The following is a 26868-nucleotide window of genomic DNA, read 5'->3' as shown; positions in this document are numbered from 1 at the left end:
CTCAGCGCGGCCGGGCTCGCTCTCTCCTCAGCGCCCGGGGCCGAGATCCCCCCTCCGCCCCGAGGCCCGCTCCCCCTCAGCGCGGCCGGAGCAACCCCCGGCGGCGCAGTCGGTCCTCGGGCTCCGCTCAGCCCCCCGCGGGTGCCCGGGGATGGGGCCGCTCTCCCGGGGCCGGAGCGGAGCCCCGGCCCGAGGCGGTGCAGCCCAGGCCGGCGTTTCTGGCCAGGGCTGCTGGGCTGTGTCCCAGCGCGTCTTGGCGGGGGGGGTCGTTTGGTTTCCTGGACGGCTGGGTTTCCTGCAGCCGTTGGAAGCGGAGTGGTGCGGTGCGAAGATGGAGACTTTCGGGGGTGGAGAGAGGTGAAAGCGTGGGAGGCTGCCAGCGTTGGAGGGGATCCTGCTTCCAGGGCTGACTTCTTTCCTTCTTTCTTTCTCTTTTAATGACTGCAGCAAGCGCTGGTAGCACGGGTGTTTGTTGTTTCCCAAGAAAACTTCAAAATCAAATGACTTCTTCCACTTTCAAGGTTGTCCGTTATCCTTAGCCATCCAGCGAAACCCAGTCGCGTGCAGCTGGGACAGACCTTTCCCGAGGCAATGGGAACTATGCCATGAGGACTGGTAAGGCTTGGCTGTAGCCATGACGGAGCCCCACAGGGTTTCGTTCACTACTCTCCACGGCCCACTGAGCAGCAGCTTCTTGAAAAGGTCTCGGAAAGACGATGGAGAGCAGCCCCAGGACTCTGAACCAGCTGCAACGGCCGTTCGAATCACGCTCACTCTCTTTGAGCCGGATCACAAACGTTGTCCAGAATTTTTCTACCCTGATCTTCTGAAGAGTTCCCGAGGGAAAGTAAAAGGTGGTTCTTCAGGAGACAAGGTGAGTGTCCTCGTCGCCTGTGGGCAACTGAGGTCACACCTGAAGATTTCAAAGGCTTTTTCAGTATTGCTGCTTTATTGCTGTTTTGAGAGTCGGTTGGGTGTGAGGTGCTGAGAGGTGGCAGGAGGGTGCCCAGTCAGCCCAGTGGTGGCAGGAGAACGGGCATCCAGACAGGGTTTCTTGTTGTCAGGCCACGCTGTGCCACTCCCCTGCCTTGGCTGAAGTTTCACATCAGAAGGGTGAAGTGTTGGTGGCAGAGCGTGGGACGTAGTGCTCGTTTAGTTTGGAATTGCTTGATCCAGAGTGGTTTTTGGTACCTGGCTGGCTAGCAGCTCTGAGCAGCCCTTTTCCAAAGAGCATCAAAAGGAGAAATGCTTCTGTGACACGTGGCTGTGTCTTTTTGGGGGCCCTGCTCTACTCCACGTGAGTATTTCCACCTTAGTGCTTGGCATCTCTTCCTGTGTGGTGGACGTGGTGCTTCCAGGTGTTGCCTGACAGTTCTGTTTGCCTGTTGAAAGCCGTTTCTCAGGATACATCGGCACGCAAACTTCTGTAGCACCTGGACTTTGTCTTATGGGTGTTTTTCTGTGAAAAGAAGGTTGATTGGATTCTACTCGTTTTTCCTGTTGCTGTGCAGAACCATTGAGCAGTCAGTTGATGGTTCCTGCTGCTTATATTTTTGTTTTGTTTTGAGAGTTGGGAGAAGCGGAGACAGATACAGAACTAGCTGAGAGAGCTCCCAAAACTCAAAATCATAGAATGGTTTGGGTTGGAAGGGACCTTTAAATGTCACCTAGTCCAGCCCCCTGCAGTGAGCAGTGACATCTTCAACTAGATCAGGTTGCTCAGAGCCCCGTCCAGCCTGACCTTGAATGTTTCCAGGGATGGGGCATCTCCCACCTCTCTGGGCAACCTGGTCCAGTGTTTCACCACCCTCAGTGTAAAAAAATTCTTCAAATCTAGTCTGAATCTCCTCTCTTTTCATTTAAAACCATCACCCCTTGTCCTGTTGCAAAAGTCTCTGCTAAAAAGCCTGTCCCCATCTTTCTTATTAGCCCCCATTTAGGTACTGGAAGGCTGGTGGAAGGTCTCCCTGGAGCCTTCTCTTCTCCAGGCTGAACAGCCCCAACTTTCCCAGCCTGTCCCCATAGCAGAGGTGCTCCAGCCCTCGGATCATCTCCGTGGCCTCCTCTGGACCGGCTCCAACAGCTCCATGTCCTTCTGATGTTGGGGACCCCAGAGCTGAATGCAGCACTGGTCTCCCGAGAGCAGAGCAGAGGGGCAGAATCCCCTCCCTCGCCCTGCTGCCCACGCTGCTTTGGATGCAGCCCAGGACATGGTTGCCTTTCTGGGCTGCCAGCGCACGGTGCCGGCTCATGTCCAGCTTTTCATCCACCAAGTCCTTCTCAAGGTTCTCGCAATCCCTTCGTCCCCCAGCCTGTGTTGATAGCAGGTGTTGCCCTTGTTGAACCTCATGAGGTTACACGGGCCCACTTCTCAAGCTTGCCCAGGTCCCTCTGGATGCCATACTTTCCCTCAGGCGTGTCAACCACACCACTCAGAGTGGTGTCACCTGCAAACTTGTCACCTCGATCCCCGTCTCTGTCACTGAGGAAGATATGGAACGGGACTGCACTAAATGTTCTGCTAAAGGTCGATTTAGCAGAGCTTCTGCCTGGACGGACGCGCTCGTCGTGATGGGTTTAAGGCATGGGGCTTTGGTGGCGGGGTGACAGGATGGGTTCTGATGGTTTTGACTCTTTTATTTCCACAGAAGAAAGACCCTGCTGATCCCTTTAATGATGACGAAAAGGAAAGGCATAAAGTGGAGGCTCTTGCTAGGAAGTTTGAAGAAAAATACGTACGTTTCTATTCTTTTTGTTACGTTATCCCTTCACGAGTAATGCTGTTCCGCTCTCAACCAGTAGGATTTAATGGTTGTTGGCTCTTAGCTACCTCTTCTCCTGCAGTCCTTGGCTGGAAGGTGTTTCTGTGTTTCTTTCCTGTCCCAGGGCTGTGGTCCACAAAAATAGTTCAGCTATGTTCTTAAATCAGCTGACAGCCTGATTCAAGTCAATTATGTTCTCACTTGTAGCGGGAAATAACTTACAGTAGTTTATAAAACTTAATTTTCTTAAGAAAAAATAAATTTCTAGGCCTTGTCGCTGCGACACGATGTCACCTGTCAAGTGTGGTGCTCTGGTGAGCCTGCTGCCCTTAGGGCAGTGCCGCTCTGGGTAGCATGGGAGGCACTGATCTGTCTTACCCCTTTCCTTTTTGTTCTTCCTCTCGTTTTAGATGGCAATAAAACTCCGTTGTGATTCATGGCCGGCACTTTTGGGTAGTGAGTTGCTCTGTCATGATGTGAATTTGACCTGTGGGTCACTCTAACACATCGTGTGTGTATGATGCCTATAGAACCGAGTTCGTATTGCCTGTGTGGCAGTTGAGGAGGAACAATCTGTCTCTGCAATAGGGGAAATGTTGAAGGGCTGCAGACCCAACCCGATGTAAAGTCTGCTGGCACAAAGTCAGCCTGGCTGGCAGGGCAGCGTTTGGTTTCATTTGGCTGCACCGTTTTTGGTTCCCTATGACAAGGCCAAAAAAATGGATTTAGTGTATCCTGAGGTGACAGTCTAATGGGAGTTAACGCTGCTTTGGTTCTGCTGCTGCCAGGAACAAAAAAAAGCTCATTCCCTTTTCCTTCCTGGAGCCAATGTCAGTGTCCTGTGTCAGGGCTATCCCTGGGGTTACTGGAGAAGGAAGATGAACACACTGTTGATCTTTGATTATTTAGGGTGGCAAGAGACGGAGGAAGGACCGTATTCAGGACTTGATTGATATGGGGTATGGCTACGACGAATCTGACTCCTTCATCGACAATTCTGAAGCCGTGAGTACTGGGGCAGGCGTGAGGGTGGTTAGAGCAGCTGCCAGGGGTGCTGAGCTGGCACCTGGGGAGAACCTGAACCAGGTGCAAGCCAGAAGTGTGCCAGGGTTGGGGAACAGGAGATCCTGGGGCAGCCACATGGCAGGAGAATGCTGGTTAGCAGGTGTATCCACAGCTCTGCCGATTCTCGGGGGAGCACGAATCCCACTCCGTTCTCCAGGCAGCTCAGCTACAGAAAAAAATAACAAAGCTTGCAGTGCCAATAGATTATTCTCCGTTATTTCCAGTACGATGAGCTTGTTCCCGCGTCTCTTACGACGAAGTATGGAGGGTTTTACATCAACTCAGGAACACTGCAGTTTCGGCAAGCGTCTGAATCTGAAGATGACTATGTTAAAGAGAAAAAGAAGAAGTGCCCCAAGGTCAGCAAGCCAGCTTTCTCGATTGTTTCCTCTGGTAGAGCTCTGGTGGGTCTGCCGCATGAAAAGTGCGTTGACATTCAAAACAGAGCAAGACTTGTGAATTGGTGTGGTCAGAATAGGGATGAACTCTTGAAATCCCATTCTGTCCACATATTTGATAGTCAAATGGAAGCATGGAGGGCATGGATGAGACTGGTGGGGTTGCCTGGTTCCTAGAGTAGAGGTGACTGCAGCCACTTGTCACCCTGAAAAATCGATTAGCATTATGGGGATGGAGAAACTAGTGCTCCTCTTCGGTGGCAATGCTTGTTGGAGACAGCCCCGTTTTCATGATGCCAAAGCGAGGTGGCTAAAAGGGGAAACAACAGGAGCACTTGGCATCCCTTCCCCATTCTTGATAGTCTCTGGTGTGAAAGCTAGGTGTGCTGTGAAATGTTGAAGACTCTGTGTGCCAGAACCGTGGTGATAGATGTCTGGGCTTTGGGTTGATGTGTCCAGTGGGGAAGGAGCTCTTCTCAGATTCTTGGGAGAGGGTCCAAAGTGGCTCTGGGGCTGCAGGTCCAATTCCATGAGTAGGAGAAGCTTTGATTGTGATTTGGTTTTAACCCTCTCCAGAAGCGGAAGTTGAAAGATGGAGGTGAGAAAATGAAGAAGAAGAAGAAAGATGATTCTTATGACAAGGAAAAGAAATCCAAAAAGTCCAAGTTTCCAAAAGCAGGGTAAGGAGTGGGGGGAATGGTTGCTGCTCGACACTTTGCTTCAGGTGGCATTTGTTATGCTGCAGTAGTACCTGTTGCAGTGGGGGGTGGCTTGAGCACGTGCTGCATAAACACCAGCAGGTAAACCCCAGTTGCTGCTGAAGTGGGGGGAAAAAAAAGGCATCTGACACTCAGGGAAGGAGCAGAGCTCCACAGCAAGAGTGTCTGAGCAAAGAGGGGCACAGCTGGCTGGAATGTTGGTGTTGCTCGGAGCTCAGTTTAGGCTTTAGTGGGAACAGATATTGGAGAGCCTGAAGAGACTATTGGGACAAAGTTGGGGAAGGAAAGGGAGGCAGGAAGGGCATGAGCTCGGAGCCGTACGAGTGTCTGCTGCAGGGGGAAGAGGTTGGAAGGCCATGGGTGGCCAGAGAAGGCCATGGGTGGCCAGGACAGAAGTTGTGTGTTGCTGCTCTTGCTGGGCAATTGTTTGTACCCCTGCACTCCTGCCCAAAGTATTTCTGGGACGAGTGCTCAGCTTATTTTATAGCTTCTCTCTTTTTGGGCTGTAAATATAAGTGATGATTCTTCTTGTTAGGAGTCACCTTGTTCTGCTGGTCTGTCCTGGCTGTGGTCTGCCTGGCCTCTCTGTTTCAATGTCTGTATCTGTTGCTTTTGTCTCTTTTCCGGCATTTTCCTCCTAGTTTTTTTTCCTTTTTCCTGTAACTGTTCTTCGGGATTTCCTTTTTCCTGCATGGATCTGCTTTCTGGCGACACCAAACCATGTGTCTGACGTGGTACTGTCAGTGTGCGATTCCTTCGTGGCGAGTAAGGAAAAGGAATTTGCTCTCCTGGTTTTAATAGGCAAAAAGCATCCAGCTGCTGTCACGCTAAGTCTCTCTTGCTTCAGTTCCTCTGTTAGCTGCTTGTCCATTTCCCAATATTCTTTGCTGGAATAATACACATAGCTAAATAAGAGTGTAGCTCAGTGGAGACAATTTAAGCTCCATCCCCTCTCTGCAGGGAGGAAGGACAGACTCCTCCTCTTCTCCGAGCTGAACAAGCAGCAGGACCTTAAGGACATAGAATGTTTTTCTTGGTGTAATTGGTTACGGGGTTAAGATTTTCCAGGGGATTGGTGCCTATGGCTGAAGTGACCTGGGATGAAGGTATCCTCGTCTCTTCCCTTTCATCTTGTATTCATTTCATTTCCCTTTCCTCTCCCGTACTTTGTTGACAGTTTCACAGCGTTAAATGCAAGCAAGGAGAAGAAGAAGAAAAAATACTCTGGCGCTCTGAGTGTCAAGGAGATGCTGAAGAAGTTTCAGAAGGAGAAGGATGCTCAGAAGAGAAAAGATGAAGACCAGAAGGTGGCGACTCCTTCACCGGCAGAACCTCCAGCCCCGCGGGAAGCGGAGGCGGTGGCTGACCCTCTGCTGTCGCTGTTTGGCCACGCCAGCGATCACGACCTGCTTCAGGCAGCGACAGCTATGGACTCCTTAACCGACCTGGACCTGGAGCGGCTCCTCAGCGAATCCCCCGAAGGGAGTCCCTTTCCTGATGTGGAGGATGGGAGCGATCCTGTTGGGATGGGCTTGGAGCAGGATTTCAAGCAACCGCCGTCCCTCCCAGACGGCCTGCCGGCCCCTCTGGAGAAACGCATCAAGGAACTGGCCCAGGTATGGGGGTTCGTTGCAGGGCGGTAGAACCGTGCGGTTACTGGAGGGGGGACGGCTCTGCTGGGTTTGGGTGGCTTCACCCAGAGACAGGATGCTCCAGCTGGGGAGTTTTGCGTTGCCATGTGGGATCGCACCTTTGTGTCACCTGGTTTTATGGCCAAGTCACTTTCTTGACCACCCAAATTTCAGGTAGTGTCGGAGTCCTTGGCCTTGTTACCTGCTGAACGTGACGCTCAGGTTCCTACTTGCTGGTATGGTTTCTTTACCTCTCTTGGCAAAGCACAGACCTGGTGTAAGAGGTGATTTCCAAAGTCAGTTTCACATGAATGAACTAAAAATGTGGATTGACGAGCCTGAAGGTCAAATTCCACCGTGATAGTTTTAACGTGCTGCGATGGTCAGGACGGTGTCTGTGAAGTGATGTGCAGAATTCTGTGTGTAAAATAAGCGGGTGCAGCTGGAAAGCTTTCCCTGTTCTACAGTGTGAGAAGGCTGAGGAGCCCTGTAGGTGGGGCTTGAGGACTTGGTAGGACCGTTTCCTCTGTCATTCGCAGGCAGATGCCTTCCCTGAAGCATGGGTACAATTTGGCATCTCCCACATCGCAGCTGCGCCACACTGGGGCTTTTTACCCATCCTTAACAATCTCAGTGGTGGGATACTGTGCTGGTTTTGACTAGGACAGAGTTTGTTTTTAACAGCGAGAAGAGCTCTGTGTTTTGGATTTAGTCTGGGATTTGTTAGGAGAAGAATATTGCTAGCGCACCGGTGTTGATAGTTGGTGCTGAGACATCAAGGACTTTCCAGCTTCCCGTGTTTCGCCAGTGTGCAGGAGCACAGAAGGCTGGGGGGGAGCATGGCTGGGGCAAAGGGCCCACAACTCCCCTTAGGATTTGGATTTAGACTTAGGATTGAGGCCAGACTGGCCAATGGAGTATTTGATATCGTGCAACGTCGTGCCCAGTGTATAGATGAGGGTTGACTGGGAAGTGGGGAATTCATTCTCTCTCTTTTGAGGGTCTTTTTCAGTCTCTTCTTGCACTCTTGGAGACAGTCTCTGTCTCTTGCTCTCTTTATGGGACTGGTCTGGGATCGTGGTTTTAGGACCTGTTTTGGGATCACCTGCTGGGACGGGACAGGGTTTGGTCACTGGGGAGCGAGCAATTACACCGTGACTCACTCATTTGTGTATGTTGTTGTTGTATTATGTATTTATTCATATATTACTATTATTCTATAATTATTACTTTCACATTGTTGTTATTATTGTTGAATTGTTCTTATTTCAACTCATGAGCCTCTTTCCCTTTTCCCCTTTAATTCTCTTCCCCATCCCCTGGGGTGGGGGAGGATGAATGAGTGACATTCAGTTGCCAGCTGGGTCAAAGCATGACAGGTACCTTTAGGGAGTGGAATATATTAATTTCTAGAAGTGGAATATATAAATTAATATTAGACAATTACTAGAAATTACTAGAAGCGTGATCCTGTGTCTTTTCACCAGTAGCTCTTCCTGCAGCTGGACTCCTGTGGGACTCCTCCATCTTCTCCAAAATGTTGTGACCTGCTGTTGCAGAGAAGCGGGGAAGCACTGGGTGCTGGTCAGGGACCCCCTCGCCTGGCATGAGAGAGAAGTGCCCTTTCAGATTTGCCGTGGGCCTTCCCTGGTGAGGGGGCTGTCACCATCAGCCTGTCACCGAGTGCTGAGATGTTTGGTTCCTCCTGCTAGTGTTGTTTTTAAACTTTGATTTCTTTTCGGTCACAAACAGTGCTCTTACACCTCTGCGGTGGGGTGTGTTGTGTCTTCTGGGGCACAGCAGTTTAGAGCACCTGTTACTTAAGCACCTCTTACTTAATAACTCCTGTTACTGTTGATCTTTGAGGTCCTTCCAACCCAAACCATTCTATGATTCTAAAGATAAAGCTTCTCAAAGATAACTGTGTTCTGCTGGGAAATTGTAAGCGTGCATAGTGCTGGCGAGCAGATGGAGGAGAAGGACAAATGGAACCAAATATTGCCACAGCTGATAAAAAAGAATGGGCTCTTCATGGATGTTTTTATTTGCTGTTCAGGCCGTTAGCAGAAAACACTGGAACAGCTGTTTCCCAACTGTGTCGGAGTTGAAGGAGAATGTTACGGAGGCTCCCATGATAGCAGGTTAATGGTTATGTAACAGCAGGCTACCCACAGATTGTCCTGCTTGGATTTCCTGCTGCTGTGTCTCTTGTTGCTGGGCTGTTTATATGAAGAAAAGAAACCAAGGAGGAGAAATCCAAGATTTAACAAACTGAAGCCTCTGGGTCAATTGGGATTTTGAGACGTGAGCTCTGTTGCAGGTGGGAATGGAGAGGTGCCATACCTCTGAGAGCCAGGTCTCTTCCATCCCAGCAGGTGGGAGCATCTCCTGGGTTAAATGGAGCCTCCAGGCATTTCTTCTTCTCCTTAAACTGATTTGAGTTTAACCCTCTCCTTCCTAAAAGAATTTTCCTGTTCAGGATTCTTTTTAGCATTGAGCCTTCTCCTTTGATATCACCAGCTGTCTATGACCTGCTGCTGGCAGAGAGGAATGTACACCTTCCAGGCATAAATTAATGACTTCCCAGCCTCAACGTTGGAATGTTAAATCAGGGGATTTCCAAATCAAACCCCTCTCTCCTGGTCTCCTTTCCATGCAAGGAATTGCAAACTCCATGTGTTGCCTTGTGGTGAATCCCAGTTTTGTTTACATCCCCACTTAGAAGAGACTGGAAGTTCTTGGCAATTTTCTACTATCTCATTCATCTCCTGGAAGTGTTTTCTCGCTGGACATATTTTTCATGGGTGTGATTTTTTTGGGCAGTGCTGTGTGTGCTGCAGTCATTGCTCTGGGAGCTTCCTGAACAGGATTTTTGTTTTTTTTTTCTAGTTTCCATGGTGTTGACTGGAAATAACATACCCGTGTGGCTGCTACTCTTTGTGTTGGTTTCTTGGCTTAGTGTTTCTTGGTTTAGAAAGCCTGGTGATAAGTGTCCCTGCCCCTCCCCTCATTAAATGGGACTGGGATGAGCTTGCCTGTTCCAGGGTCAATCTCTGTGCTCATATTATTTATCTAACAGCTCTAATGTGAAGTTAAAACCATGCCCTAGGACTGTCCCTTCTCCCCGTGGGAAGTATGCCAAAGAAGCCAGTTGCCACCAAGCCATTTCCTTTGCCCTGTTAAATGGAGAAATCTCAACTCCAGTGCAGTAACTCAAATGCATTTAGTGCATCTGGAGAGGAGAATTCAGAATGGGAAGATCTGTGGGCAGGACATGGTCTTACCAGTTGAGATCAGCCCAGTATCCTGGGCTGTATCAAAAGGAGCGTGGCCAGCAGGTTGAGGGAAGTGATTCTGCCCCTCTACTCAGCTCTTGTGAGACCCCACCTGGAATACTGTGTTCAGCTCTGGAGTCCCCAACACAAGAAGGACATAGAGCTACTGGAACAAGTCCAGAGGAGGGCCACGAAGATGATCAGAGGGCTGGAGCACCTCTGCTATGAAGACAGGCTGAGAGAGTTGGGGCTGTTCAGCCTGGAGAAGAGAAGGCTCCGGGGTGATCTTATAGCAGCTTTCCAGTACCTAAAGGGGGCCTACAGGAAAGCTGGAGAGGGGCTTTTTACAAGGGTGTGTAGTGATAGGACAAGGGGCAACGGATATAAACTGAAAGAAGGCAGATTTAGGTTAGATATAAGAAAAAAATTCTTTACATTGAGGGTGGTGAGGTACTGGAACAGGTTGCCCAGAGAAGCTGTGGCTGCCCCATCCCTGGATGTATTCAAGGCCAGGTTGGATGAGGCTTTGGGCAACCTGGTGTAGTGGAGGATTTCCCTGCCCATGGCAGGGGGGTTGGAACTAGATGATCTTTGAGGTCCCTTCCAACCCAAACCATTCTATGAGATGGCAGATTAGACTTGAGCTGAGGATGTCGATTGTGGCAGCTTTTAGCCCAACTACAGCAGGTAGCAGGTGCAGAGTTTGGTGGAATAAAACTGTGCCGTGTCTCGCAGTGTTTCTGAAGGAGCTTAAAAATCACTTGGTTGCTGGTGCCTGTCTGTAGCCGTGAACTGATGACAACTTGTGTTATTTGCTGATTTCCAGGCTGCCAGAGCTGCAGAGGGAGAAGGCAAGCAGAGATTCTTCACTCAGGATATCAACAACATCATACTGGAGTAAGTGCCGCCAGGAGAGAAGAGTAGGAAAGGAGAATATTAGGCAAAGCATTTTTGGTGCATTCAGGAGCAGGTTTAGCAGGAGTTGTGGAGCTGTCCTAATACAGGTTCATCACACGCCTAGGTTAACCTTAAAGTCTCCTAGAAACAGCTTTCAGATGAGATATGATGTATACCTGAGGTAGGAGAGCGTTGGAGGGGATGTATCCGGGCCTCTTGTTCTGCAGATCATGCTTGTTATCCGTGTGCTTAAATTTGGTCCCTTGACCTGTGGTTGTAGCTTGATACAAGAACTGTAAATCTCTCCCTGTCAGAGATGTCAGGCATGTTCTTTGCTACTGAAGCTCTATGCTATATGGAGGACTTTATAACTGGGATAAGGCTGCTGTGTTCGACTGGCTTTCTGTGCAAACTGGAGGAATTCCATTACTGCTCTGTGTTTTCCAGTCCCCTAATTACGGAATGCCAGTGTTGCTGCACGCAGCTGTTGATAATGGCTTCATTCTTCTTCGAGTGCCTGGAGAAGGCTGCTGAACGCACACGGTGTTGTGCTCATCGCAGTGCAACAATACTCACACGAGGCTTTAATTTCATTAAGGTTTATCAAGGCACTTGAAGGGAGTTGCCGAAGGGACGTTTGGGAGCCCGTTTCCCTCTCGTTTCAAGTGCTGATTACCACCTTTCAGCGTTCCAGTGCTGACTGCACACCCTGTCCTAGTCTGTTGGCAAACTGATAACTTTAACCACATGCAGAAGAGATCTAGATGGATTTGTATGACTTTACCAGAGAATGAGTTTGGGGTTTTTACACTTATTATTGATGCCGAGAGGTGGCTTAAAAAGCTAGTGTCTTAAGTTACATATACCTGTGTAGATGGGTTTGGCACAAACCGACCTCTCTAACCCACTCATTGGGAAGTAAGTTCAAGCCCAAGATGTCAAGTTTGATTCTATATTATCCTGAGTTAGACCGCTGAGATATCTGACATAAGCAGTGTGTACCTCTCATTTCATTGCCTGACAGTCCTGCACTTCGGTTGCCAGGAAGAAATGCAGAATAAATAGGACTGCTGACATCTTTTTATTCCTTTTCCAGATACTCTGAAACTAGAATGAAAAGCAGAGCTTGAGATAAAGGGCTTAAGTCTGTCGATTCTAAAATCTCAAGAACTGTCGTGGAGTTTGGCTTGTACTTTGTCCCTCTCTCCCTGCCTCCAGCTCCCCAGGTTGCATCCAATTTGCATTTCTGTTGCTTAGAGAACCCCTGCCAGATCCTTGGTCAACATTGTGTTTGTCTTGTTCCTCAGCATAGAGCTGCAGACCCGGGAGCTGAACAGCCAGATCCGGTCGGGGGTCTACGCCCACCTGGCTGCTTTCTTCCCGTGCAGTAAGGACACTCTGGTCAAGCGTGCCCGTAAGCTTTATCTCTACGAGCAGGTGAGTGAATTTGGCAGCAGAGCCCTGTCTCGTGTGCACGTTACCCCTGATCTACGGAGCACAGTTGTTGTCTACCTGATGTGGGGTTGTCCTTCATTGAGCATGGTTCAGGCACCACATCTGGTGGTGTGAATTCAGAGCTGGCCAGGTCTTGGCCTGCCAGATTCGGGTGTCTCGGCTGGAAGAGACAGCATGTGCAACTGGAGTCTGTTCTGTTTTGTGCTCTAGGGTGGCCGATTGAAGGAACCTCTACAGAAGCTGAAGGAAGCCATTGGAAGGGCCATGCCAGAGCAGATGGCCAAGTACCAGGAGGAATGCCAAGCCCACACTCAGGCCAAGTTTGCCAAGTAAGCTCCTCGTTTGCTCGTTGTGCATCTGTAGCTCCTCTGGGCAGGCTCCCTGGGACCCCCACGCTGCTCTTATGAAGTTTTCCCCCTATATTTGTTCTGTAGTCAAAAATTGCTGATGGGCATTAATTGGTGTAATTAAGCTGTGTGCGTTCTGTGTGCCATCTGTGGTGATGCCAACTATAGCAGCAGTGATGGGACCAGAACTTGGCTGTAGTGTTTCACTTCTGTGCGGGCGTGTTTTTAGGAACAGGGCAGTCTGAGAACAGTCAGGCTGGATTAGTCCCGTGGTCTCTATTGCAGAATATTCTGAACTTGAGCCCTGAGCTCAGCTTGTGCCCCGTGCAAGAGATTGAGGCCCTCTTCCCATGTGGGTGTTATCATGGACTACGGAGACCTCTGAACACCACTGTGCAGAGACACTTAATCCTGTCCTTGAATCCCCAGGGCAATGACTTTCACATTCTCTTGTCTCCATTTTAGGATGCTGGAAGAGGAAAAGGACAAAGAGCAGCGGGATCGAGTTTGTTCGGATGATGAGGAGGATGAAGAAAAGGGAGGGAAGCGTGTCACGGGACCGCGAAAGAAATTTCAATGGAATGATGAAATCAGGTTTGCATAACTTGGATATCGAGTGAACCTATGACTTGTCTGCTTCTGTGTGGTTGGAAGTGAAGCATTTCAGTATTTGTACCTTGTTTTCAGAGCAGTGCTGATCGTCCGTAGTAGCAGTCAGCTTGGAGGTTCGTGGCCGACTCTGCTGTTTGTGGAAGCCACTATTGCATTTGTTAAATCTCACCCTTACACACGTTGCAAAACTAAGCTGATTTCAGGCACGGACCAACTCTGAGAGAAGTGCAGAGGCCAAAAGGGAGGGACAGATCTTTGGGAAAAGAAGGAGCTCAGCTGAATTGCTGAAATCCGACAGACTGGACTCTTTGCAAGACCAGACTGGTTGTGAAAGCAGTTAAAGCCAGTGGGGATTGCTGCCCCCGGCACCCAGGGCCTGACAAAGAACAGTGCTGGGGGAAGGGGAGAGAGCCAGAGGGTAAAATGAGAATCAATCCTGCTGTCTTTTTCATCTTATTCTGGAATAAATTGGGGTGCTGCTCCACAGGTGGCCGATGCGTTTGGAACAGCACAAGCTTCGCTTCCTGCCTTCTCGTTGCCTCTCAGCACGAAGGTCTGCAGAGAGGTTGAGTTGTGCGGTCGTTAACGAGCCCCGTAATCCTGGCACTGGTTTCCCACCTCTGCTGTTCCAGGAGATCAAAATGGGAAGGGGTAACAAGGGCTTTCTCCCCCAGCACATGGATGTGCGTGCACCCACGGAGCGAGGGACGTGCTTTTCCCTTCCTCTTTCTCGCGGAGGCAGCGCAGGGTCGGTTTTGTTAGCGAGGTGTTCGGCAGAGCCCGGCGCGTCTCGGCGCGTTTATCCAGCCCTGGCTAAACCTCCAACTGGGGAAAGGGAATCCGCGTAACTGTGTTTGAAATCTTCCTGTTCTTCAGGGAGCTGCTTTGCCACTTGGTGAAGATTAAGTTGGATGGTTATGACCTTGACAAGAATAAGGCTCAGTCTCTAGAGGATTATGTGAAGACCTTCCTAGATGGAGAGGTGAAGCCCCTTTGGCCAAAAGGCTGGATGCAGGCCAGGTGAGCAAGACTCCAGTTGTACCGCAGGGATTCTTTGTCTGCAGGGACCTCGGAAGGTCGTTAGTCCTACCCCTGCTCAAAGAATGGCTAGCTTCAGAGTTAGATCGGAGTACTCGCGGCCTTGTCCTGGGGAGTTTTGGAAATCTCCAAGGGTGGAGATTACCACAGCATCTCTGAGCCCCTATCCTAGTCCTTAAACACTCTTCATGAAGTCTTTTTTCCTTATTTCCAATGAGAGTTCCCCTTGATGCACTGAACTGAATATTACCTCTTTTTGCTTTTTACTGTGCACCTCTGAGAAAGATCTGGCTCTATCTTCTTTGTGACTCCCCACCCCCACCTCCACCCCCCTTTAGGTAGTGGAAGACTGCTGTTAGATCTCACCTTGGTCTGCTCATTTTTCAGGCCAAGCAAACCCAGTTCCCTCCACCTCTCCTCGTATGTCATGTGTCCCCCCGTTCCTCAGCATAGTAGTGGCTCTGGGCTGTCTCCAGTTTGCCAACATCTCTCTTGTTTTGTGGGGACCTTGAAACTGGATGCTCTATCCAGATGTGACCTCACAAGTGCTGAGAAGAGGGGAATAAGCAGTTGAACTGCTGGTTACATTCTTCTGAATACCTGCTAGTGTAGAGTTAGCTCTCAGCAGAACACCCTTGCAGCAGTGGCTCATATCCACCTTGTCCACCAGGACCCCAGGTCCGTTTCTGCACGGCTGCCACATACCTCGTTGGCCCCCAGCCTGTGTTGCTCTGTGATTATTCCATCCCAGCTGCAGAACTTCGCGTTTGTCTTTGTTGAACTTCACAAGGTTTGTGTTGGCCCCTTTCTCCAGCCTGTCTGGGTCCCTGTGAATGGCAGCCCTGCCCTCCAACATGTTCTCATCCCTCCCTCCGTTTTCACGTCACCCTCAAACTTGCTGAGAGCTCAGTCTGTGCTGTTGTCCAGGTTGTAAATGACAATGCTGAGTAGTCTTGGCCGCAGTATTGACCTCTGATGGATACCACTGGCAGTGACAGGTTGCAAGGTAGAACTGGGACTGAGGTGAGGCTGACTGCCCTGTGGTTTCTTGAATCTGTATTACAAAGGATCACTTGTAATCTGTCTCATGAAGGCCATGGTTTTCAGATACTTTGGGAAGTCTTCCCTAGACCCAAGAGTATGCCCAAAAGAAAGCAAAGCAGAAAGTTTTAGGGGGTTATGGGCTTGCACTAGACACATCAGAGAGTCAGCAAAGCAAGTAGGAATTTGGTGTGGTTTTCTTTAACCTATCTGGTGTCTTCACTGCTGCTTCCTGCTCTTTCACACCCTCCACCATCCATGCCATTGAGCGGGCAATTGCAGAGAGCCATACAAATTGCAGAGGGTCCTTCTGCTGGGACTGTCATCAGCTTCTGCCTGCTTTATTGTGCTCAATAGTTTTAAAGAAAGGACAACTGTACAGTCTCACTGCTGGAATCTCTGTCTCTTTGCATTTAAAGAGCTGGGTGGCGCTGTCTTCTCTCTGCTGAATTTGCTTTTTGGGTTTCATGGGGGATAAAGGAAGAAGTAGGTGCCGGTTCTTAAGAGCAGTAAGTACAAGTAGGAAATTACAGATCTGTTTGGCAAAGTCTATGGTCATGCACGTGACGTACAGTAGCGTGCAGGGTTGTAGTGTGGTGTTTTAGGGTATGGGAGCTGAATGATGATGTTAAGAGGTGGGTGCAGATTCCTCCTTAGTTAATGAAGATATTACCAGCTTGGGGGTCTTAGTTTTAAAAGTTTTAAAACCTCTTTTCTTTGTATAAAGGGAAATTAAAACCTTTTCACCCTAGTTTGTAGGTGAAACTGTTCTGAGGCATACAGATGTTCACCTAAAACTCAGTGTAGGAGGGCCCTCCAGTGAAGTTAGCTACAGAACGACTGACTGAAAGTGGTTTTCCTGGTTGCTTTCCAATGGCTCAAGGACAATAGTTTCTCCTGCTGGGACTTGATGGAGTTGGGCTTGATCTTTATGGGTCCCTTCCAACTTGAGATATTCTGTGACTTTGTGGTTTGTAGACAGAGGGTAGACTGACAGCCACACAGAAGGGGAGGGATTTGCAACACTAGGAGAATCGTAAGCAATGTGTGGACAAGTCAGCTTGATTCGCTGGCGTCACGATCACAGAAGTTCATCTTTAGGAAGGGCTTGAAGATGGACAGAGTAGCAACTTTATGTGTTGAGTTCAGAGAGGCCTTGCCATGATTGGACTAGATGACCTTTGAAGGTCCCTTCCAGCCCTAATCATTCTATGATTCTATGATTCCATTTTCTCAGTGCTAAAGGACGAGTAACGGAATACAAGGTTAAAATAAGCTTCCTTTTTAAAAGAAAAAGGGTGATGAAAGTCTTTGTTGGGCTCTTAATAGCAGATGGGAAGCGTATTCCGTGTGCCAGTACTGAAGGTGTATTTATAAGCTTCTCACTGTCCCATCTAAGGTGGCAGCTGTTTTAGGTGAAGCAGTGTTTGTGTGAGGTTCTGGTTTACTTGGCCTCAGTAGTAAAGGGGTCTGGGACAAGCTGTCCTTACTGGTTGTGGTTAGTCAGTTGTTACAGAAATGGTTGTGCTGATTTAAGAAGTCACCTCAGCTGTTTGCTGGGGGTGCAGAAGCAACGGAGACATCCTGTGGGTGAAGGCTTCTCATCCGGGTTGCTGTACGGAGGCAGGGGAAGGTAACCTTTCTCTCTCGAAGTTGGTGAAGAGCTCTTTTATGATCTGCCAGCTCTTGGATGATCTGTGGCAGCAGTAACGCCCAGCTTGAATGATTGTACTGCCTCTCCAGTTGGCTGCCAGCTGTTTAAGCTGGCAGAGCTTTTTCCTTAGTTAATAACTATTAACTGCCTTAATGGCCTTTCCAGCGCCTACAAGCGTAGCTCCTCAGAGAGGCAATTGTGTGGGGGAGTTCAGCAGGACTTTCCTGGACAAGGGATGAATATTTGTGTGCTCTCTGTGGTTTTAATTTCACTGAGTCCCCTGCCGTACTGTGCAGCTCTGTCTCCAGTGATCCCAGCTGCTCTACTGGCTCTTGCTGGATATCACTTCTCATTGCTCTCTTCCCTTCTTAGGACACTGTTTAAGGAGAGCAGGCGTGTACATGGACACCTCACATCAGTCCTGTGAGTATCGTGCAGCATTCCTTTGGAGTGATAACTGGTGAACTCCGTTCCCTGGGGCCCGGGTGGATCATGCAGGAGCACCTGAGCTTGCTTGGCTCCCAGCAGATAGTTTGGCGCTGCTTCAGCCGGGGAGGTGTAGGGAGAGTAGCGTTTTGTGTGTGACATCTCCCAGCAACAGCCTTCCTGAGGTGCTTTCGCCTTACAGTAAGCTCAGAGATCAGAACTTGGAAGCCAGGTTGCCCCCTGGCTTCGTTCGACAGGCTGGAGTCAGGCCTCTGTGCTCGTCCCTGGGAGGCAGATCAAGGTAAAATGGAGCGTGATGCCAGCACTGGGATTATTGCTCCCTGTTCAGTTGGTCCGTACTGGATCCTGGATTCCCTCTTTCTTGCTGCCTGGTTAAAGGAGGGCTACAGTGAGCTCAAGGTGGTGAAGGTGGGTGCGACAGGCTTGTGGGTGGCAAACCAAGAGAGCTGTCGGAATCCAGCTGGGCAGGTGCTTTAATGCCAAAGAGTCTCGTGGATCTTGCTGGCAGTCTATGATAGATGACGATACGGACGTAGGCTGGTGTCTGTTTGACAGATGGTCCTGTTCTTGGCACTGGATGAGCGAGGGAAAGTGTGAGAAAGAGTATGAAATAGAGTGTAGAGTCATCCTTCGCTCAGCCATATCATTCCAGCAGTTCAGGGATGTCTTGTACCAGAGATTGCGCATCTGTCCGGACCAAATGATCTATTTTCTGTGAATTTGGCAGATGCTTTTGCATCCTTGACTTCTTCTGGGAACCTAAAAGGAATGTCTAACCTGTCTCCAAAACAGTCTCTGTATCAGTTTCTCTCTGGATATTGCTCTAGTTAGGTCAGCAGTGGGTTCCTGTAGTAGCTCCTAGCCCTGCAGCTGGTGCAGGACGTGTCTGTTGAGTGCTTTCACTGCTCTGCTACCATTTCAAGACTCTGCTCCGCTCCCTAATTCATTCCCCTATATGGGAGTTGGGGCTTCCTAGAGCAGCAGCCGATTGTCATGCGGTTTTGAATCCTAGCAACCTGAGATGCTGCCTCCGTTCCCTCGGTTCTTTGCAAAAGACTCAGTGGATCATCATTAACAGGGCCCAGGTGTGCTCCCTAATTGGATGCTTCCCTTTGGGCATTCAGTAAGCCATGTTTCTTTTGTTTCCCTCAAAACAGGACGAAGAAGAAAGTTATAGCTCCTCCTAAGGTGAAAGTGAAGGTGAGTTCTTTGTTTTCTCCTTCTCATGGATGACGTACACCAAGAGTCAAGTGACTGCCATTTAAAATCCTATACTTGAGCCTTGTATCTGTACGTTAGGTACACGTTGGACTGCGAAATAGATCTAGTCAGTGTTGGGCTTGAAAAAACAACTAGAACAGCAGCTGAAATTGCTGGCTGCACAGTGGGGAGGGAGACAGGGGGCCGGCAGGCACAGAACGTGCCTATTCTGCCTTTTATCCCCGAATCGGGAACCTTCCCTTCCCTTCTCAGCAGTAAACCCTGCCTCTGCTCTGACTCTGCCTTCTGTCGTGATTTTGGTTCCAGGAATCTTCCTGCAAGCCAGACAAAAAGCTGTCGGTTTCTGTTCCTTCGATGCACTCAAGCAGCACCTTAACTCTGTCTTCAGAGCCCCAGGGAGGAGCGCTGGGCATCAGCGCCCAAACCAGAGAACTCTTGTCCCTTGGGACAGCCCAAGCAGCCAGCAGCACTGGCACTCCTGCCACCTTCATGGATGACTCCTTGGATGAGGACTTAATTCATAATCCCACTTCCTCCCTGGAAGCAGTCTCTAAGGAACTGGCTGTGCTGAACAGCAGAGCGGGAGGGAGCCCTGACTTTACTCTTCCTGGAGCTCCAAAAGCTCCACCAGAGAAGATCCCATCTCTTGCATCCTCAGAGGAGAAGAGGACATTTCCAAAACCCAACCCTTCCCCTACATCATCCTCTGGTTCCCTCCAGTCTCCTCTAAATTTCCTGGCTGAGCAGGCCCTGGCATTGGGCCAGTCCTCTCAAGACAAAAAGACAGAGAACTCTAATTTCAAAGAGCTCCCCCGCCAAGCCTCCCCCAGCAAAATCCTTCCCGATGCACACCAGGCTAAGCAGAAACACCACAGCCTGGTCCGGCCAAGCCATGGGTCCCAGACCTCCACCCCAGTGCCGGCTTCTCAGGTGAAGGTCTTTCACTCAGGCAGCCAGCTACAGAAAACCTTCACCACCCCGGCTCCGTTCGTCAAACTGCAGAACCCCAAGTCCTCCTCCCCACTGCCCCAACGCTCCCTCCTCCCGCAGGTCAAGTCATCAACCAAAGCTCAGAGCTTCCATTCCTCTGCGTCGCCAGGCAGCGCCCAAAACTCCAGCAGCTCCCACAAGAGCCCAGGCTCATCCTCGTCGTCTCTCAGCTACGCAGGAAAGCACTCGAGTGGCTCTAGCTCTTCAGGACAATCTTACAAATCGCCCTTCGTTTCTGGTTCCCTCTCCAAGCACGGGGCTTCTTCCAGCAGCTCCGCATCTGGAGCTTCTGCAAACCAGGGCTGCTCCTCCGGGAGCTTGCTGCCCAGCGTGCAGACCCCTTCCTCGGGCCAGGCGTCCAGCCGCCCGTCCTCAAGCTCCTCGGTGAAGAAGACGCCCGTTTCGCAGAAGCTGACTCTGGTGGCCCCTCCTGGAGGTTCCAATGGAGATTCTAGCGGGGGCACTCAAGGGGTGGCCAAATTGCTGACTTCCTCCCTAAAGCCAGCTGTTGTTAGCAGCACCGCATCTTCTACCTCAGTGCCGGTAAGCAGAGGTGTGCCGGCTGAGCCTCGAGCCGGGAGAACGCCTGGCCTTGTGTCAGGCCATCTCCTGACTTGTTCAGACCTGCCGTAAAGCGATGACTTGAAAAGAATTTCCTGAAATTCTTGAATTGACTGTCTGGATCTCGGCTGCTTGGGCTAGGAAGTCCTGACCTTTGCCGTGGGGTTGCACTCCAGAATTCAGGCTTTCATTTTCAGCTTAAAGTAACAACTCGGCAGAATACTGTGGCACCTTCCAGATGGCAATTTTTGGGTCGGGTGTGTAGTGTTCTTGCCCTGACTTTGGGAGTTCTGGGGACAGTAGGGCTCCTGTTTGGGTCAGGAGGAAGTGCAGTAAGGCAAGCTATCACGAGAGTGAACAAACATTGCATAAACTAAAGTTATAAGGATTGATTTGTTGTTAATTAGGTCTGCAAACTTGGCCTTCACAAGTAATTTTAGTATTATTGCCACTCTTTTCCACGACTCACCTATAGAATAAAGAACATCTGATACTGGGCTATAAACTTGAAATGCTTGCCCAGTGCCCATCTGTCTGCAGTGGTTCTCTCTGTCCGCTCTCTGTTACTGCCCAGTGACTCCCATAAGCTGCTGAAGGGATGTTTGGGATCGAGCTCAGTGGCACACTATGGAATTCAGAGTCTGAGTTCATTGGGATATAACGTCTCATGAAAGACTCCTGGGTTACCTATACAGACTTGTATTATTCAGTCATTGTATTTAATGGTATAAGTACCTTAATTTTCACCTATAGCAAAGAAGTAATCGTTTTTAACACTGTTTTATTAATTTGTTGTTGGCTGCTCATACCTGCTGCCTTCTGTGGCATGTGGAAAGAGCTGGGCAATTAAAGGAGTATATTTAAATGGGCTTGAAAACCGTCTACTGCTCAGCCTGTGTACCTGGTCTGTTACTAACACAGGGAGCTGGAAAGCATTCCCCAGTGGTATCTCTCTTAATAATGTTGTTGGGTGCAGGGGTACACCAGACCTTGGTGCCTTGAGTTGCCAGCAGTGATATGGTGCTAGAAGTGAGTAGGAAGCATCCTCCCTGGAACTCGCAGGCAATGTGTAAGCTTTCCCTCTGCCTAATGGAGACACAGTTCCAGAGTATAGGGAACAGCAAGTATGAAATCCGTAACGGTCACGTTTAGAAGAGCACAGCATCCAGCAGCTGGATTGCCAGCATCCTGGGCACCTCCAGAGGGCCGCAGGAGCTGGCAGCTTGTGGGGCCTGGCTGGGAGGGGGCTTCTTGCAAGGAGGAGCACTTGAGTGCCCCGTGTTTTGTACTTCTTTAAGTACAAATGATGCTATGCCTTAGTTTTCCTACTCCTGACTGACCTTTTCTCTTGCTTTTCAGAAAGGAACTAGTGGAGCTGTGCTGCTAACGAGTTCTTCCTCCTTAAGTGTACTGGCTCCATCCTACAAGTCCAGCAATCCAAAGCTGCCAGCTGCCCTGAGCTCCACCCCATTAGGTATTATCTCTCCTGTTCATTCCTTCCCTCTTCATGTCATCTCCTTCACTTCAGACTCCTCCCCAAAAGCAGGAGTATCAAAGGATGCAATAGTTACAGGACCTGCTCCAGGAACTTTCCACCACGGCCTTGGCCACAGTGAGTATCCTTCCTGGTCATGCTGTGTGCTACTTGTGCTTGTGCTGTGAAATAACAACAAGAACAACAGTGCTTTGCTGTGTTAACCCATTGCAGACCAGCCCATCTCTCTTGCTGTCGCTTCATGCTGTAGTTCATGCACTTGTATCTCCAGCAGTTGTGTTTGGAGAAGCTTGAGTGCATCCCTATAGCTAGTCCAGAAGACCTGGTAGCTGAGCTATAGGCTAACTGCTGCAGCTTCTCTGCTCGTTTCTGTCTTCGATGTGTATTTGTTCTTTTTTTCCCCCCCGCCTCCTCTCTTTGTTTTTCTCTCTAGGTCTTCTAGCTGGCTTGCACTCCAGCCCCCACCATGCCGCGCCACTCCCACATTCTGCCCTGTCCACTCATTTACCGCAGAGTTTGCCAGGTAACTTGTCAGACGGTCGCGTTTGTCCTCTGCGTCGTGAGTCGTCCTGTATCTCAGATACTTCCTCTAGGGGTTGTCCACGTTGTCCAACCAGTACGGTCGTCGCTTAGGCCCGAGGTACAAAGCAAGGTGTAGCCCTCTGTGTCCTTTTTCTTGTTTAGTTAGCCAAGGCAAACTTGTGCCTTTCTGGAATGATGAGCCCTCAGTGCTTCCAGCAAGAGTTGGCTCCTGGAGGTGCTTGGCTTTGCTGCTTGCCTCGTGGTGAAGAATTATCCTGCTAGGATTAAAGCTGGGGATGTTTAAGCACAGCCTGCCAGGACGGCCCAGGAATGAATATTCTGCCTCCGTAGAGTTTCGTTACTGGTGACCTACATAAAATGTGTCAGACCAGAACGTCTTGCATCCGTGCGCTGAGCTCATCGCTTACGTATCCCTCGCGACAAGTTCGTAGTGGGAATGGAGACGGCTTTACTTGGCGTTGACAACGTGATGATGGTGCAGTTAAGCCTGTTCCTGCCCCAGTTTGATGCCTGCTGGAGCAATGCATAAAACAGGAGGCTTCTGAAGAGCACCTTCCCTGCTCGTAAACGGAGTCCTGCCTGGCGGGCTGTGAGTGTGTGTAAATATGTAGCACTGTGGAGGAAGGAGAGAAGTAAGGGGGATCTATGGAGCATTCAGGAAATGGAAAAGCAAGGCCAGCAGATTGGGCTTACTGCTTCAGGGAGTTGCTTGTCCCACTGGGAATTGCTGTTTCTGCTTTCTGGATCAGGTGTCCTTTAGCACTTCAGTGCGGTTCGGTGCCGCTGTCTTAGTACCTGCTCCTGCTGTGAGTGACTTACTGGGCAACACGAGCCCGAGTGAGGAGGGGATGTGTCAGCCCAGAGCCGTGGCCATCAGATGTGGGGATAACCTGCTGGGGTTCTCGTGGCCTCCTGTGGCAGTCGTGGGGTAAAACGCCCTGAACTGTGCTTGTTTGCTGAAAAAAGGAGGGGAGTGCTGTGCAGTGGTGAAAACTCAAATAATTTGTTGTCTTTTGCTGAAGTTTGTGTGAGGTGGGTTGTCACGCCGCTCCGATGCGGCGGAGCGGAAGAAGCTATTAGCAGCGATCACTGGTGTGACGGACCCTTCCTGGTGGTAAATTCGTGGTTACTGGAGAGCGAGACGATGGATTTCGGTTTGCAGATGGGATGTACAGTGTACTCCGTGTCACTGAGGAGGAGTTCTCTGTCCTGTTATTGAGGGAATGTAGAGTGCTTGCTTCACGGTTGATTATAGAGCTTATGACAAAAGAATTTTTTGGTGAACTGCTGCTCTGAAGCAGGGCGTAGTGCCAGAAGCTGCGAGCAGACAAAAGGTGACTGGGAGTAAGTGAAGAAAAACTGACTGTTGAGAAGCTTCAGCAGGGACCTGCTTCCTCACTTGGTCTTTTCCCATAAAGATGGGAGGTGGAGCCTGGTGCCGTCATCTCTGGGAGTGTTACCAATTCTGGTGCCTTGTAGAAGAACACCGTAGATGTTTAAGTGGCTGCCGTAATCTTAAACTGTGTTAATTTGTTTTGTGCCGTGAACTGCGGTCTGTACAACCAGGTGGCCACAGCTGCATCGCTCTGCCTGGAAGCTACGAGGACTCTGGTGTGTTGAGAGGTCGCTCCGAGCGCGAGGAACATTGGTGTCCTTAAGTGAAAGTGCTCACACCGGCGTTCACCTGAAAGCATTTGAGCAAGGGGCGTCCCGTGCTTGCTTGTGCGTGGTCGCTGCTGCGTTGGCTGGTGGAGGTGCCCGCGGGCTGGTGCTGCGGCCACGGTTCTGAGCGCTCGCTTTGGAAACGTGACGTGCTGGGACTGAGCTCTTGCATGGAAAGAACTGTCCTTGGCCTGGAGAAGAAGCTGGTGCTATGCTGCTCAGTGCCACCGCTGCTTAACTGCGCATCTCAGTACACCCATTGGTTCGTCAGAGTCTGACGGTGGTTTCAATTGCTCCTGGGAAACTTCTGCTTCCTTAAACGTCCTTCCTTTTTCTCTCTTCAGTGCATGTTCTCCTTTCCCTCCACGTCTGTTCCTTTCTTTTACTTCAGTGGTTAGATCCCTATGATTCCTGTAGCTATCCGTGGGCACCCAAAGCTGTCATTACAACGGCAAAGGTGTGCTGACGGTGACATTTCAAACCACCTTTAGATGCAAGGCAGCAAGTACCAGGTATTCTAGTTTCCTAGATGGGGAGACATGGTAGGGTGGCTTTTGGAAAAGGACACAGGCTAGCTAGTCAACCAGCAAACCAAGCCTATGCCGTGGTGCTTTTGCTGGGAGGCCACAGGAGACCCTTACTCAGGCGCAGAGGCAGGGCTGCTCCCAGTTGTGTCCTCTTACTCCTTGATTCCTTGGTGCTGGAAGGGAAAAGTGGGTCTTTCTGTGCAGAGAGATCTGGCTGCCCCAGTGGCACGCAGCTCCGTGGAGCTGATGCCGAACCCCGTTCCCACTTGGCTTTCTTTTCTTTCAGATGCTTCTCAGCTTCACGGCAAAGGGTCCAACGCACAGCAGCGCAAGTTGTGACGTCTCGAGGAGGGGAGCTGGAGCACGCAAAGGACAAAACCAAGAGGAACAGGTTGTGAACTTTGGATACCGGCTGTGTCTTTTTTTTTCCTTTTTTTTTTTTTCCTCACAACAACTGGAAAGACTGAACCGCAACGAGGAACTCAGTGGTGCGTTTGCTCAGGGGCTCGCCGAGCGTCGCCCCGCGCAAAGGGCCGCCTTGAGCCGTGCCCGAAGGAGAGAAGCATTTTGTAGCACTGTTTTATTGCTGCTGCCCTTCCCGCATTCCCTGGCGCTGGCAGGAGCTGGAACTCGCAGGGAGACTCGGGTGGCTTGGCTTTCCTGCAGTGGATTCCCACCCACCCGTGTCTGTATCTGCCAAGTACCTCCAAGCCCAGTTACCCTCCAGAGGGAGACCAAGGAGGTATGAAAGGTGCTTCTTCCTTCTGCTTTGGATTTACCTGGATAATTGGAGCACTGCCAGTGCTGTCCGAAGACGTTTGACTGACTTTTCAATTGTTCTGTAAAACTGTGCTACAGTTCATTGGAGGACCTAATGTTTCCTGTGTGGTGAGTCTAACGAACCACCTGATGTTCCCCTCTGGAGGAGAAGGAAGACTCTTTGAGAGACGTTTTTAGCTGCAGTCATTGACTTTGAGAATTCTACTTCTTTTGGGTTTAGGATTTTTTTTTTTTTTCCTCCAAAGGGATGCTTTTTTTCCTGCTCAGTTTTATCTTCATTACCATCGAATGCATTGGATTGAATGGGACACTTCTCGGCATGTCACGTGGATAGGAAGACATAATTCCAGTGCCTTTTATGGTGGAGCAAGAATGGACTAGTGACACACATTTCAGCCCTATTTTGTGTGCTCCTCAACCCTTTTTTAATCATTCTGTATTTAAAATGTATTCTGTTTTATTTAATAGAGCTTTTTATGGTTGCACATCAAAAAAAAAAAAAAAGCTGCACTGTCTGGACTTCAATGGTGTCTTGGTGACTGCGAACACAGTACCAAATCCAGCAAGAGCACCAGTTCTCATCCGAGTTTGTGCAGGCGGGTTCCAGACCCTCCCCTAAAGCCATTCTTTCCTCGGGTCGTCAGTTATGATCTCTTTGGTGGGCAGAGGGAATGATCTAGATTAACCAAGGTCACTACTAGTCAAATTCCAGAGAATAATCTTGCTCTCCTCGATGATTTCTGCACTAGGATCATGTGCTTGTCACGGCTGCAGGAATGGGGATCATCTAGAATTGGGGTGTGTCTTGTCTTTTTAATTTTTTAACTTTCAGACCGAAATACTTCTCCTGAGCACACCCTTTCAGTCTGTGCATAGCTAAGGGCAGGCTGGGATTCCAGCTTAGCTTTACTGGGTTTGATTATTTTCTTCTCTTCCCCCAGTCTGCCTTTCCTCAGGCCCTCACAGCCACATCTGAATCGTGCAGTAGTAGCGCTGATCCGCATAGACTTTACTGGTATTTCAACAAAAAGCTTGCAGCCATCCTTCTTGAGCTTTGGGGAAGGATGCTGACACTGCAAATACCTACCAGCAAATACCTGCTTTCGTTTTTCCCCGGTTTCGGTAAGATCCGAGATGGACTGTTTTCAATCTGAGCTGATCCGTAATTTCCCAAGATCAATGCATTGTTTGTATTTTAAAAAAAAAAAAAAAAAAAAAAGCAGCTCAGACTTAAAATTTGTTTACAGAAAATACCTAGGTTGTAGCAAAAGAGCCAAAGACAGAACTTGTGTTACGCAAACCAAGCACAGCGGTTACGGATGGACTCTGAGCAGTGGGTGTCGCATGGTTCCCGTCGAAGGCCTAATCCTGAGAGGTGCTTTGCACCTTCAGCTTCCCGTGGTAGCTGAAAGAGCGTTGGGACACCTGGCAGGATAGGGGCTCTCAGAGTGACTCGAGGTACTGGTTCTACTCCCTCTCTTTGCTTTCTCACTTGAATGCTTCTGCTGGGAAGCACCCGTGTGCGTGGCCGGAGCAGAATGCCCTCCTTCTAGGAATATAGCGAAGCCTCTTGCCTCAGGGAAATGTTTATTTGGTGGAAATTCTGTGGGATATATATTTTCTTTTTTTTTTTTTTTTCTTTACATGCTATGATGAATGAGTGGATGGTACGGAGCGGAGTCGCAGCAAAGGTGGAACCCCGCGGAGACCTGAGAGCTGCCGGGGAGCCGGGGGTCTGGCATGCTGCC

The 26868-nt window shown here is 49.8% G+C and overlaps 1 protein-coding gene across 3 annotated transcripts; it reads left to right on the top strand.

Annotated features, from left to right (window-relative positions):
* Nucleotides 1–459: 459 nt before the first annotated feature.
* On the top strand, nt 460–25531 carry UBN1 (ubinuclein 1). Of its 3 annotated transcripts, XM_009983202.2 has the most exons (17): nt 460–874; nt 2649–2735; nt 3672–3767; nt 4052–4186; nt 4802–4905; nt 6122–6560; nt 10677–10747; nt 12055–12184; nt 12413–12531; nt 13015–13143; nt 14038–14181; nt 17267–17317; nt 18499–18541; nt 18869–20095; nt 21473–21725; nt 22042–22131; nt 24627–25531. In XM_009983202.2, exons 1-17 carry the CDS (start codon nt 635–637, stop codon nt 24677–24679), a joined length of 3411 nt encoding a protein of 1136 aa, XP_009981504.1. In that variant the 5' UTR covers nt 460–634; the 3' UTR covers nt 24680–25531. The 3 variants fall into 3 exon arrangements, with proteins under 3 accessions (XP_009981504.1, XP_086478489.1, XP_086478490.1); XM_086622363.1 differs by lacking the exon at nt 17267–17317; XM_086622364.1 differs by lacking the exon at nt 22042–22131.
* Nucleotides 25532–26868: the final 1337 nt, after the last annotated feature.

Source organism: Tauraco erythrolophus, chromosome 17 (assembly GCF_009769465.1).
Source record: "Tauraco erythrolophus isolate bTauEry1 chromosome 17, bTauEry1.pri, whole genome shotgun sequence".
Taxonomy (NCBI): Eukaryota; Metazoa; Chordata; class Aves; order Musophagiformes; family Musophagidae; genus Tauraco; species Tauraco erythrolophus.
The sequence above is the reverse complement of the archived record's forward strand: the minus strand, read 5'-3'. Positions and strand labels throughout refer to the sequence as shown.

What these genes read in the sequence shown, in the direction of transcription:
- UBN1 (XM_009983202.2), top strand. Translation starts at nt 635, where the DNA reads ATGACGGAGCCCCACAGGGTTTCGTTCACTACTCTCCACGGCCCACTG. An exon ending in TCCAAGTTTCCAAAAGCAGG is followed by an intron (nt 4,906 to 6,121) that starts GTAAGGAGTGGG and finishes CTTTGTTGACAG; the next exon opens with TTTCACAGCGTTAAATGCAA. An exon ending in AGCTTTATCTCTACGAGCAG is followed by an intron (nt 12,185 to 12,412) that starts GTGAGTGAATTT and finishes TTTGTGCTCTAG; the next exon opens with GGTGGCCGATTGAAGGAACC.